This window comes from Hippocampus comes, unplaced genomic scaffold (assembly GCF_001891065.2).
Source record: "Hippocampus comes isolate QL1 unplaced genomic scaffold, H_comes_QL1_v1.1 scaffold122, whole genome shotgun sequence".
Lineage (NCBI taxonomy): Eukaryota > Metazoa > Chordata > Actinopteri > Syngnathiformes > Syngnathidae > Hippocampus > Hippocampus comes.
In genome coordinates, this window is record NW_017842059.1 from 1,442,574 (window position 1) to 1,456,861 (window position 14,288).

The window sequence follows — 14,288 nt, forward strand, 5'->3', positions numbered from 1 at the left end:
ACACACACACACACACACACATACACACACACACACACATACACACACACACGCACGCGCACACACACACACACACACACACACACACACAAAAATCGTCTTTTAGTGGAGAGGTGCATAGTCCTAATAGCCACTCTATATTTAATACATTTAGTAATTCTTTCCATGTCAGATTTTCCATTTTTATTGGCAAATAATTTAGCTGATAGAGGAACTTAATCCTCAAATGTTTCAAGCAAGAACACATTGTATTCTAGCACGAGTCAAAACATGGTCGTCACCGAATTTACCAACATCGGTTTGAACCTGCCTCTGTGCAGAGACACACCAGGTGCCGTGCAGATTTATGTCGGTCACAAAAATGGAGTCCCAGCTGATGAACAAGATTGCGCATATAAAATACAACAGAAAGCTGTGACGTGGAGGGTTCAGTCCCTCTTTAAATTAAGGAAGCACAAAGACGTCACGTACCTCCACAATGCCGTGTCTGATGGTGCCGTACTGCCTCTTCCGCAGCAGCACCAGACTGATTATGATCACCGTCGCTATGGCAACCGCGATCACCAGCAGGCCGATCAGAACGCTGCTGCCGAAGCTGAAGTCCTCGCCCAGGGGCCTGTAGGTCTCCTGGTTGGAGGGAGTGGGGGGGATCAACTTCCATATTTAGTTTCTTGTTCTTACAAAATGTCTTGTTCTTACAAAATGTCCATCAAGAAGTACACCACAATATGTAGCGATATACTCGTGTGTTGTCTCGTGTGGGTCTTTTGGAGCCTTATTCCACAAAGAAGAATCATGAAACCTCATATGTTGGGACTATTGTAAACAGAGGACCACACGTATTTGCTATTTTTTAGATCCCGCCCACCCCAATAATAAATCAGAATTTAATTCTGATTTATTTACAATTATTGTTGTAATTCTTATTTTTCTGCATATATTACATAATATATGTGTAATATTTTGTCCAGCAATTCTATTATTTTGTATTTTTCATATGTTAAGAATGTAACTACAGTATATCCTAACGTGACATCTCACGATACAGTAATTATCACAATATTGTGGGGAACATCTTGGGCCCAAGTCTCCAGGATGGCATGTGCAAGGGCCACTGGGACCAAACACTATCACTTCTGTCTTCTTTTCATTGAATTTCAAGAAACAATAATTCATGCCTTCGTCACATCCCGGCTGGATTACTGTAATGCACTTTACTTTGGAGTTAGCCAATCCTCCATTTCGCGTCTCCAGTTGGTCCAAAATGCTGCTGCTCGCTCGCCTCTTGACTGGCACTCGTAAGAGGGAGCACATAACTCCTACTCTCATATCCCTTCACTGGCTCCCTAAACATTTTGAGAGTTATTTTAAAGATTCTTTGATTTGTTTTCAAATCTTTAAATAGCCTCGCCCCACCTTACCTCTCTGAGCACCTCTACCCCTACGTACCTGCCTAGTGCCTCAGGTCTGCAGACTAGACACTATTAGAGGTACCAAGAACTAAGCGGAAGCTCAAAGGGGATCGAGCCTTTTCTGTTACTGGTCCCTCTCTTTGGAATGACCTCCCACTGAACATTCAGCAAGCTCCCTCGCTGCCCATCCTGAAAACTGATTTTAGTTTTACTTTTTTTGTGCTTTCTACTGTCTTCGGTATTCATTTATTGTTTTATTGTTTATTGTTGTATGTATGATATTATGATATTCGCCCCACGTACAGCACTTTTTATACAGCGGTGGTTGTTTTCAAGTGCTCTATAAATACAGTTGAGTTGAGTGACAAAGAAATAGGAGTGGATGATCTCTTTATTGTCAATTTGTCCAATTGGCTCAGCGGTGCAAAGTATCATGGTCTTCGTCGTTCACAATGCTGCGTTCGGCTGACTACACTTCATATTGAGGCACTTACTTGCGAATGCATGCACAAATTGCCAATCAAGTCAATTTGTGGAGGAACTCAAATGCGTTATGTTCCTCTTCATTTGGCGATTAGCGTGGGTTCTAAACGTAGGTTGTCAAAACATGCCAAATTCATTTTAAACTGCTCCAACAAAAGTAACTACCAGAGGATTCTGGAATTGCACAAAAAAATAATAACCTGCCGTATTAAACAGATGTGGTGCTTTTAATATCATGACATGACGGCAATAATATCGTGGCAATTTTAACATCACTATATCGCGATATTGCCATTATCGTTACCAATCGTTATTATGTTTGACCATTTTTTTACCATCTCCCCCATATATATATTTTTTAATTATTTGTTGATTTTCCATCTCATATGGTTGCAGTTTTTGTCTCACTTTCAAAATTATTTGTTTCTGATATTGAGCAAATTTTACATGGTAATGCTTTGTATTTTACATCTAGTCATGTTCTATTTTTTTGTTTGACCTTTTTCCTCACAACATAAATACAGTACATACAGTAAATAGGGCGTAAACGTAGAGCCTTGCTGGAAATCAAAGTGTGTCTTGCTGCAAAAATTGTGTACTTGGACTGAATAGGAAACAATGCAGGTGTGTGTGCGTGTGTGTGTGTTTTGTGTGAAAGACGTCCGCTCGTTTCAATGCAAAGTCACAACAAGTCTCCTACAGTCGCCATCTGGCACATATGACATCGTCATATGTGGTGTCACATGACCCAACAAGTCAGGTGTGCATTACATTCGCATAAAGAGCATGCACACATGCACAAACCAGCACCATGTACTAGCCTGAACAAAATAACAACAACAACAACAACAACAATAATAAGAATAATCAATAACAAGGAGATGTGAATTAATAATAATAAGAATAATCAATAACAAGGAGATGTGAATTTAGTTTTGGGTTGCTGAAAATCTGTTGTATTTTTACGACAGTGAAACCAGTGAAATGCCCGTGCAATCGCAATCATTCAGTTAATTTGGGGGAAAAATTATGGCATCTGATGTGGGCAAAGCGTGACGTCAAGGTGTAACTTGACAAATATTTGATAAAATAGACCAATGTCCAAAACTGAACAGGAAGTCAGCTATTTTGTTAGAAGCAGCCATTTTGGGCAAATTCCAGACCTCGTCCTCTGTATGAAAGTTAGAAGAATCGGACTCTCATGACTTTTGAGGTTTCCGCTGCACATCCAAGTTCAAAGTCACATTGGTTACTTTCCACTAAGGACTACTGAGCACCCTATGGCGCTGCAAGTTGCCCACAGAGGCCTGTGGTGGACGGTGGGGGGGCGCCGCCATACTCACCAGCTCATCATCATGCAAAATGTGGAGTCTCTCTGCACTGTAAACAACTTCTTTAACATCCAGAGACTCATCAATCACCTGTCAACACAGACAGGGCAGCCCGGGTTACTGTACGTGTGTATATGTATCTGTGTGTGTGTGTGTGTGTGTGTGTGTGTGTGTGGGTGTCTGTGTGTGTGTGTGTGTGTGTGTTTGTGTGCGGAGGCATGTGTATGTGAGAGAGAGAGAGAGAGAGAGAGAGAGAGAGAGAGAGAGAGAGAGAGAGAGAGACAGGTCGAGAGCTTGCACAGTAAAGTGGAGGGATTATCAGTGCGTGGGTGATGATGCTATCTGGGGCAAGCTGGAAGTAGAGTGCATGTGTGAGTGCGCGTGTCTGCATATATGAACGTTAAAAACAGTCCCCGGCACACACACACACACACACACACACACACACACACACACACACACACACATACATATTTTTCATTACTGAGAGCACAAATCTTCAGAGGAGGCGCTGCCTGTGACAGGATGATGATGTTCTCTGTCTTGAGCACACAAACATTGCCACAAAAAGACACACACACATAGATGCATGCGACAGACACAGGCAAACTGCTTGTAGACTACGGGTCTCATGTTCTCAAACATTTTAGTTCCAGGTCGAATTTTTTTTCAAGACCCCCACCCCACCCACTCCAAAAATGTGTACATGTATCCTTATTACATTTTTAAGAAATCATTGTAGCCGAGGAAATTATACTTTTATTATTTCGTTGTACACCTTTTCCTCTCGCAAAAATTAGGATTTTATTATTTATTCCTAATAATATGTGATGGTATGTCACAATTGTATCAGAACGTTTAATTGGACCAAAGCTAAGGTAAGGAGGAGTAATTGGTTCATGAAGTTTGGTTTACTGGTCCCGATATGCAGCTATGCACTTCTTTCAAACGACAATTGATTGCACACTCTTTCGCCAACCCCCAAGCTACAGCTGGTGAAACCCAGTTTGAGAACCGCCATTTTTCAGGCTTGTTAGCATGCCACATACACAGACACACACACTGACACAGACACACACATGGACACACATGCAGCAGCCAAACACATGGAGACAGGTCGCATGCGGTCTAACAAAGCCCGGAGCGGATTGTCGGCAGGACGCGCAAATAGCACGGTTCCAGTTTGCTGCAAAATAGTTCACTTTGGAGAGTTTTGTGCGTGTGCGTGTGTGTGTGTGAGTGTGTGTGTGTGTGTGTGTGTGTGTGTGTGTGTGTGTGTGTGTGTTGTCTTCAGAAATCAGGGTGACATCAGGTCACGTGAAAGACTGAGTACCATGTTAAAGCTAAACTTGAACTTTAGTGACCCAATGCTGAGTGTAGAAAATGTAAGGAATGTGCTTTTGAACATTTTTTATTGAGAACAAATTTAAAGTATACATATATTTATATTGGGCGGCCCGGTGGTCCAGTGGTTAGCGCATTGACCTAACAGTGCAGAGGTACTGGGTTCAATTCCAGCGCCAGCCTCCCTGTGTGGAGTTTGCATGTTCGGCCTGTGTGGGTTTTCTCCGGGTACTCCGGTTTCCTCCCACATTCCAAAAACATGCACGGCAGTTTAATGGAACACTCTAAATTGTCCCTAGGTGTGAGTGTGAGCGCGGATGGTTGTTCGTCTCTGTGTGCCCTGCGATTGGCTGGCAACCAGTTCAGGGTGTCCACCGCCTTCTGCCCAAAGACGGCCGGGATAGGCTCCAGCACCCCCCGCAACCCTTGTGAGGATAAGCGGATCGGAAAATGGATGGTTGGATATATTTATATCGTGCTTAAAGTTTATTTACATTGCTTTGTTTTTCAGTGCATGGTGTTTTCTGATGATTGAAAATTACTTGTAGTTCGTATTTTTGATGAACACTTGTATGTATTTTATTGTTGGTCATTGTGGCGGTACATGGAGGGTGAAATATTTTTGTGGTGGTACTTGCTGTAAAAAATTTTGAGAACTCCTCCAACTCTGGTAGCTTCCTATTATTTAAATTATAATAATTGCAATGTTTATTTTTCTTTACAATATTTTAAAAGCAGAAATAGATTATGCTTAAAATTCTTCTTTGGAGATTTTGTACAACTTTTGAAATAATAATGTGCATGAATAGGATATACAGCTATACTGTTTTTTTCTTTCATTATAACGTTTTCATTATTATCGTTACTGCTCTTTGTTGATTGGCTGCGATAAATCACATGCTTCAATGGCCTCTGGTCACGTGTATTTTTCAGTCACTACAATGATACCAGATGTATAATTATGATCTACCGGTGTCATAAAGCCTAATTTAATTCTATTAAGTATCATTAAGGGTCTTTGCTGATGGGCTGGGATTCATCGTCATGGTTATACGGCTTTGTTGTGAGGCATTAGACGTTAATTTTGACGTATGCGGCCTTTAAATAACAACAAAGTGATAAGTCCAACACTCTGCTCGTGATTAGCAGCTTATGGTGAAAAACTATCATTGTGTTAGAAAATATTTATTAGAGTAACCTTGTTGTAAAGTGGTACAAATAGGAATGTTCGATACCACTTTTTTTCCCAGCCCAAGACCAGTACTCTTTGAGTACTCGCCAATACCGAGAACCGATACCTTTGTACAGTCAAACCTCGGTTTTCGAACGTCTCTGTTCTCGACCAAATCGGTTTTCGACCAAAAATTTCGAGTTTTTTTTATGCCTCGGATTACGACCGAAAATCGTTTCTCGACCAAACTGAGCGCACTTGAATGCGCCACTTGACTCCTCTCGCCTTCCTTACACAAGGAAGTGACACTTCCTCAGGTAGAAGAGAAAGTGACGCTTCCTTGTGTAGCGTTCCATTGTGAGCAGACGTGTTCAATAAAGATTTTTTTTAAAAAAAAATAGCGTGGTTTCGATTTTCAAACAAATCGGTTTTCGAACAGCCTTCTGGAACGGGTTATGGTCGAAAACCGAGGTATGACTGTACTTAAAATTGTAAATAAAAAGACCTTTCTTTCAGATGCAGATGATGATTTGCCGATGTATCATAGTCTCGGAGTACAGCGCCAACTACGTGAAGAGGATTTACTCGATGTCAGCTTTATTTTGCCTTAATTACTGGTGGCTGGTATCAGCAGCCTCCAGGAGTACCTTAAAATAAGGCTGGTATCGGCCCGATAGGGATACCAGATATCTACCTGCCCATCCCTACTAATATTTGGCATCAACATGGCCACTCTTACTTGTGAATGTGTGGAGTTAAGTAAATAGAAATAAGAAAAAAAAAATGCTGTTCTTACCACGTTGGGTCCCATTTTGGTCTTGCTGTTGATGATTCTCTCCTCGGCGCCAATCAGACCGTCTAAGCCGGACACGGCGGAGCCTGTGAGGGCGAGACGGAGGACTTAGCGCAGACCGTTAAAACATAAATCAAAATCATCACGCGCATGCTCGACTTGTCTCCGCAGCGCACGGAGGAGGATGACAATAAAAGCCTTTCACGGGTTCAGCACAATGCAACGACTGTATTGCCTATTGCCTGGCACAAAGGCCTATCAAAACGGTATGCAGTGGATCATGGTTGACAAAAACAAACAAAAAATAAAATACATTACACAAGAGATTCTGATGATTAAAATGTATTAAATGTGTACAGATTGCTCGGGATGTAATTTGGTAGTTGAACAGTTTTGCGCTGACCAACCGCAGGATGAAAAAAATGCAGATTATTACTTATTTTTACTTATTACTTATTTTTAGCTGTGTGTGTTTTTAATGCACTGCATGTTTGCACTGTGGTTGAGAGGAAAGAAATTTCATCTGTGCTGTATGTTGTACATAGAGCATATTTGACAATAAAGCTGACTTTGACTTTGACAGATGTTACTGTCCCACGGTGAATAAAATTGAATTATCTGGGCTAGTCCTACTGATTCTGGAGGCGCTGGGCAGATTAGATTGCCATGGCAACACACAGAGGCTGAAATCTGATTGGACAAAACATTCCAACATCCAACTCCATGCACTGGATGCAGGTCAGCCAAGAGAAATGCCATGAAATGAAGAGATTAGACTGTTGGCAATCAAGTATGACAACTTCATAGAAGAACAAATTGTTACAGTAGTCTAAAAGCATGACTCCTTGAATCATTTTAAAATGGTTTCAGAAAGCAACAAAGAAAACACAACCAATTCCAGAATCCACTTGCCTTGACATGGATGACTGAATCTATGCTTGGATGCTATCTGTTAGCATTTTAGCCATTGTCATTCGACCTCGTACTCTACTTCCAGGACAGGATGTAAAACATGTATAAAACGCTGTTTTCACTGTTGAAAGCACAACCCTTTATCCAAATTGCGGCAGAAAGGCAAGGATGAGAAACACGACAGAAGAAAATGTGGAAATCAGAAGGGAAGGAAGACGCCACATTGGGCACCAACCTTTCTTGAAGGCTCGCTGCGGGTCGGACAGATCGCCTTGTTGTTAACACAAGATGGAAAATAAAGAAGAACAAAGAGGAAGAAGAGAAAAGTTAATGAGTGAAGAAAAAGGCAAGATAAAGATATTAAGCTATGCTGTGATGAGGCAAAAGAATGACAGAGTGTTCAGAGGGACACAAAAAAATGCTAACAGTGTGAATAAAGTTGAAGTGTTGAAATTCACTGACTGACTCTCCCTTCTCATTAATTGTGAATTTAATGACACCATTTTTCAAATTTATTTTGAACATCGTAACTAAAAATTGTGAGCTAATTATAACATCAATATGACTTTTTCTCAAAATTAGACAACTTTTTACTTCCTGTGGCATGGTAATAATGTTGAATTGGCATTAGGATTTTGAAGAGGTTCTTGCGTCCCTGGACCCAACAGAGCCACATCAGGTCAACCACGCTCACCTTCTGGCTCCGGGCGGGATCCCAAAGAAGTGACCTGGATGGGCCGGTAGGGTTTCCCCTCGGACACGACGGGCACCTCCACGTTCTCCTCCGAGGACACGGTGACGTCGGGCTGGGATTCGGAGATGGACGACAGGAATTGGTCCATGTTGGCTTTCTGCTCCTGCAGCAGCTCACCTGGCACATTAAAAAAATAATAACAAATTATGGAGATGTTCTCCACAGCCCCAGACACGAGATGCAGATCTTTAAATTTCACCATCATTAGTGTGAGCAAAATGTTCCCAAAACTCAAAACACCTGATCCCCATTCTCTGCGAACTAGCAATTAGCGTTTGTCTGTGTGTTTTTTCCGAGGGAGTCTCCCAGCAGGAAGCCGCTCAAACATGACCCAATTCTGTCAGCGCACTCGCTCGGCTTTCATCTCGACGTCGACACAGCGCGACTTTCATCGATACATCCATGCTCAATCTTCCGCAGCACTGAGAAAGAACAACACATTTAACCGCTGACCTCGGCTTCCTTATTATTAATCAGTATTTTTTTTTTTTTGCCTTGATAACAGGGATTTTGCAATACTGTTTATATAACAGAAACGCCAATGACATGCCAATAGCCAGCACTGATAGTCAGTTTTAAAACCCTTTAAGCAAGGGATATTTGATCACAAATGGTTGAGCAACACATGTAGACAGATACTATAACAACATTGGCAAAAATCTGTTGATTTATTTATAAAAAGCGCTAATATCGGCAAATGAATCGTTCAGGCCCTATTTTTTGGAAACAAATTCATTATGAAGTATACATTCAGTAGTTTCTAAACATTTTATGCTTGCCATTTTTGTCTGTGTGTTCAAATACATTTACAATGTATTTAAAAAGTGTTTTTCAAGCTGTTTAACTGTGTGGGAGGAGGAAACGTAACAAAAATATTTTCAATTTCTTGCTGATTTTCCTTTTGTAGGTGGGGCTGGAATGCCCCCCTGTGATCATCCCGGTTCCTTCTGAGGAACTCACCGATTTCATCCTGGATCTCCTCGGCCACGTAGGGGACCTTGTAGAGCAGGGATAGGCTCTGGTTCATCCTCTCTTCGATCACATGCAGGTGAGTCATCACCTGACAAATCGGAAAAGAGACAGGAAGTCAACGATGACATGTTTAAGACACACACAAACACATCTTGTGGCAGTGAGTCTAATATGGAAATTACGCCACGTCTGAATCACTCCACAACATCCTCTAGGCTCTCGGTCTTAATAAGCATCGTGTGCTCACGCACGCACGAAATGTTCGAAGGTGCATGCAAGAAACAACACTGCCAAGAGGTGGCGCTAATAAGCCATTCCTCCACGTGCCACATGGTCTTTCCTTGCCATTCTGTATGCTGCAGGGGTGTAAAACTGCAGCATTCAAGATCTGCTTCAAATTTTTTGGAAACCCTAATCCTGTGTTGATATCCTAGCTGTAATTTGAAACTCTCAATTTGAAATTATATCTTTAAAAACCCTATTCCTGTACCTGTATTCAAATTGTGATTTGAAATCACAACCCCAACTTTACATCCTGACCCTCACTTCAAACCATACTTTAAAAGATGAACTCTTATTTGAAACCCTAACTGAGGACTGAGACCCTAAAAAAATAGAAACTTGGCTGGAAACCTTACTCTAAAACCCTGTTAGTGTTTTGAAACGTGTTTTTTTTTTAAACATATTTATTCCTTGAAAACCTAGTTTTGAAAATCCAAACCCTGGCTTGAAACCCCAAGCCTTGATTAAAACCCTAACCATATTGTTTGAAGCCAAGGTTAGGGTTTGAAGTCAAGGTTTTAAGGCTGGGTTAGAGTTTCAAATAAGAGTTAGACAATTAAATGGGGGTCTCAAGACTGAGTCATCTCTTGCTAAACTTTCAATCTAAACTTAGGGTTTGAAGTTAGGGTTTTAAACCTTAGTAAGGGTTTCAGACAATAGTATGGCTTTCAAATTAGGGTTCTCATCTAAATTAGGGTTTCAAATTATACCATCAGGCCAGGGTTGAGGTTTTAAACTGGGATTATGGATTGAAAATGTAACAGAAAAACAGCCTGACAAAACGCAGATCCGTAAATCTATTACACCGCATATCTATTTATAGCATAGCATGCTTTCGAAACGCAAATGTCCACACTGGAAATGGAATTTGGAGACAAGCCAACGCACATTAAACGCAAGAATAATAACACACAGACAGACTCACACACTGTTACACAAGCCCCGCAAGTCTAAGCGTGATCGTTGCCCGGCCAAACGAGCCTCCTCACTTCACCCCCACTCCAAGATGACACACGGTGATGCCTGCATCCCAACACACTCTTTTGCCAGCTCTGGCGTGTATTGACACAATCTCAGCCGGTCTGCGATGTTACCTTAGTGCGGCGGAGAACAGATTAATTGACTGCATGTGGTATAGGACATTCCAAGCTTTGCAAATGTATGTTATGGCCATTTTATTTTTACATGTCATATTTGGGGCTGGCAAGATTATTCGTTTTCTGCTTCACAATGATTTGATGGAGTCACGAGTGAGTCAGCAGCTACAAGGTACTGGTTGTTTTCCACACACCTCTGTCTGCGTGTCTTCACTTGAGTTCACACTCATGTTGTAACCCAGCATTAGCCGACCTGCATTCACCCAAGATCACCTTTTGAAAAATATCATTCATACACGACTAATAAACTGAGGTCATAAACTGTGCTTGTCTCCCAGGTAACTCAGGGCAGAAAGCGGACGACAGTCAGTCGCTCGTCAGTTGCAGGGCAGAAATCTTAAACCTATCATGAAATTTTAACCCTTCATTTGACCATCTAAAGCAGGTCTGAAACCCTACCATGAGACCTTAAAGGTGACTCAAAACCCTACTTTGAAACTCTATTCCATGTTTGAAATCTCAAGCATTTGTTGGAACCCTACTTTGAAACCTTAACCTTTATTTTAAAATTGAAACTCGAAACTTGACATGGAACTCTACTTTACTACCCTGATCCTGAAGTGAAATCCGAACTTGACCCGAGGTTAACTATAGATAGATGTAATCATTCCGGAAGGTTGAAGGGGACGCATGCCTGGATGACATTTTTACTTTTGTTATGACTATTTGCTCCAAGAATTACCCAATTTGTTTTGGCAATATTATTTCCTCGAAAGTGTTTCAGCAGGTCTGAATCATCTGGCAATTAAAATCGACAATAATAAAATCCGTGCAGTCAATAATGGCCTGGCGTCTCAAAAACAAAGAAAGAATCTTCTTTTTGGTGTCAGTGATTTCTTTCTGGCCAGCGGTCAAGTGTGATCGTCTCTGCTGAATGTGAGGGTCTCGTTTCATTTGGACTGAACAAACTTGATAAACGACACGCACACAAATATCTTTTCTCTCAAATGTATTTACGGCACTTTGATGACGTGTTACTTCTCAGTCCACGGGTCCAAGCGCAAAGTTCAATTTATTGGGATGAATGGTGTCCGAAAACCTGGTGGTGACGAGGTGCACACAGCAACATCTGTTCATTGAAAAAGATCGCATGTGGAAAAAAAAAAAGAAGACGCTAAAACTTTTTTTTTTCTTTCATGCTCCAAAACAATGTCTACTCTCCAACAGAGCATGTAAAATCTCCGTTGGAGGAAAAAAAACAAAACAAAAAAAAAACCCCAAAACAGCAATCATACAAAATGACAAATCAGATTTCAATGATTTTACAATCTTTCATAGCTTTTACTGAATGGGGACGCCCCCCTGCCATTTCAAACAATTGTGGGAGCGACCATCATCACTCGCTTTCAGTCTTAACCCGAGGTCGTGGGATGATTTTCAGAGGAATTGCACACCTTGTGGAGAAATAAGGAACTGTTTTCACCGGCTTAAGCACGCAAACCTCTCTGATGATTTCGGTGTTTGTACGAGCGTCAGAGAATACAATCGCTTTGTGTGTTGCGGACACGCGAATCCTCTGCAGTTTTTCTGGTGGGTTCCAGGCTTGAAGTGGTCGAATTTTGTATTTCCCGTCACAAAATTGAATGACCGTTTTTCGATTAAAAAAAAAGTCTCGCCACTTCAGCCCCACTTTCCAATCGGTGTTGTCTCCCACCTCCACCTCCACTTCCCACCTGTTAGTTGGGCACAAAACAGAAGCCACCACTTTGTGGGACTTGTGATTTCGCTCCGGGTTCTTTGGACGGCACTGTCCGACTTGAAAACTCACAGCGGTCAGATCTTCAGACAGTGTGAGTTCCGGGCCGGCCGTGTTGGGATCCAGAATGAGGGGACTGAAGTGGACCGTGTCCTTCACTCGCTCCCACACGTTGAACTTGAGGTTTCCCACGTGTTTGGGTTCGTCCAGCAGCGCTCCTTTGGGTAGCTGGGCCCCGTCGGGCCCTTGCTGGAATCTGGCCATGGTGCCCCGGTAGTTGTTCATGAAGGAAAGGGGGTCAGAGGTCAGCAGCTGCTCCGTGGTTGCGATCGTGTCTGAGAGAGCGGTGATGTCTCGTCCGAGAGCCTCCATTTTCTCCTTCAACATCCGACTCTTCTGCCGCTCTTCCTCTCTCAAAGCAGACAATCTGGCCTCCTCCTCCAACTGCAGAGAGGCATGCAGCTCCTCAAAATCCTTCTGAATCTTTCTTTCAATCCGCTCCCTTTGGACTTGGATGTACTCTGCTTGCTCGTTGTAGTTCTCTCTCAGGTTGATATAATGCTGCAAGGTTTTCTTCACGCCCAGCAGGGCTTCCTGGACTTGGCCTCTGCGATCTTGCGCGGCTTCATCGAGGGGACAAAACTTGTGGCCGGCGTGGATTTTCGCATCTCTGCAGACGAGGCACACCGACTCCTCGTGGTCCAAACAGTAGAGTCTCAGTTTCTCCTTGTGCGTCCCGCAGAGGTCCTGGGGGCCCACCGAGGCTTGCGAAAAGGCCTCGCACACATTCTTCAGTGCCAAGTTCAAAGGTGGGTCCATCGAGGCAAACTCCGCACGACAGACCGGACACGACAGATCTCCTTTCTCCCTCCGCCACTGCCGCAAGCACGCGGAACAAAAGCTGTGACTGCACGGCAGCAGGACGGGATCTCGAAAGATTTCCAAGCAGAGCGGACATTGGAGATTGTCCTCAACTTGGCTGGCCATGGTTCTTGTGAGGACGCCGTCTGTCTCAACGTTTGAGCATTCACTCTCCGAAGAGCCGCAGTGCCCTCCGACCTTCGGTCACGAGGATAATTTGAATTGTTTTATAGCCAGAAAGTACAAAAGTCCATTTCCTGCTCGCTGGAGCTAAGCTTCTCTTTTTCAGACTTCAACTGAAACAAAAACATTTCTGCGAGCTCTTGAAAACGTTTTTTATCGATTTTTTTTCTTGAACTGAACTTCATTTTCAAGCCGTCTTTTATTTCTGTCCTTGGCGTGTGAAAGTTCTGTTTTAAATGCTTTTAGATAGTTTGAATTGAATCAGGTGAAGTACATTCAGTCAGACAGTGATCATTTTACAGTTTGAGCCCCTGCGAGTCCTAGGAACTCTCTGATCAGAAAAGTATGAGTCCCATTCTGCATTTAGAGCAGGGGTGTCAAACTCATTTCACATTGTGGGCCACATACGGCCTCGGTAGATGTCAAGTGGGCCGGACCATTAAAGTTATACCATACTCTGCTATAAATAACCAAAATAATGTATTTCCTTTGCTTTGGTCTAAGGAAGCACAAGAACATTAGGAAAATGTTGAAATTTAATAAACAGATCTTTTACAAAACATGAAGCTCCTTAGATTTCCTTAGACAAATGTGCAATTTACTTTTATCATTCACATATATGTATTGCAACTATCCCACTGATTGTACAAACGCACACAACTTTAACAAGTAATTGGTATTGAAAAATATAGTAATGCACTTTTAATATTAAACGAGATTTATAAAGAAAGGAATGTTTAAACCATTTACACGTGCAGAGAAAATCTAAATGTAATCCCTGCCTAAACCTTACAAACTAAAGAGAGTGCTATTAAATGTGTAAAGAATCAAGTATTCACATGTCCTTGATAGCGTCTCCTGTGTTGGGTCTGTCTCAGTGACAGACTGAGGCTGCTGTTGTCTTCTTCTCTGATCAAAACAATGTTGTCTTTTACTC

The 14,288-nt window shown here is 42.2% G+C and overlaps 2 protein-coding genes across 2 annotated transcripts in view; both read right to left on the reverse strand.

Annotated features, from left to right (window-relative positions):
- Positions 1–14,288, reverse strand: part of aplp2 (amyloid beta (A4) precursor-like protein 2) — a 62,318-nt gene that overhangs the window by 1,532 nt on the left and 46,498 nt on the right. The window contains exons 15-21 of the mRNA XM_019861189.1: positions 12,380–13,183; positions 9,161–9,287; positions 8,141–8,317; positions 7,682–7,717; positions 6,538–6,620; positions 3,239–3,316; positions 472–627 (exon numbers count right to left, since the gene is read on the reverse strand). Of these exons, the coding sequence (XP_019716748.1) occupies positions 472–627; positions 3,239–3,316; positions 6,538–6,620; positions 7,682–7,717; positions 8,141–8,317; positions 9,161–9,287; positions 12,380–13,183 (1,461 nt within the window). The remainder of the gene's footprint in view (positions 1–471; positions 628–3,238; positions 3,317–6,537; positions 6,621–7,681; positions 7,718–8,140; positions 8,318–9,160; positions 9,288–12,379; positions 13,184–14,288) is intronic.
- LOC109510860 (tripartite motif-containing protein 35-like) lies at positions 11,927–13,479 on the reverse strand. The gene has a single exon (XM_019861526.1). The coding sequence runs from the start codon at positions 13,292–13,294 to the stop codon at positions 11,948–11,950; it is 1,347 nt and encodes a 448-aa protein (XP_019717085.1). The 5' UTR covers positions 13,295–13,479; the 3' UTR covers positions 11,927–11,947.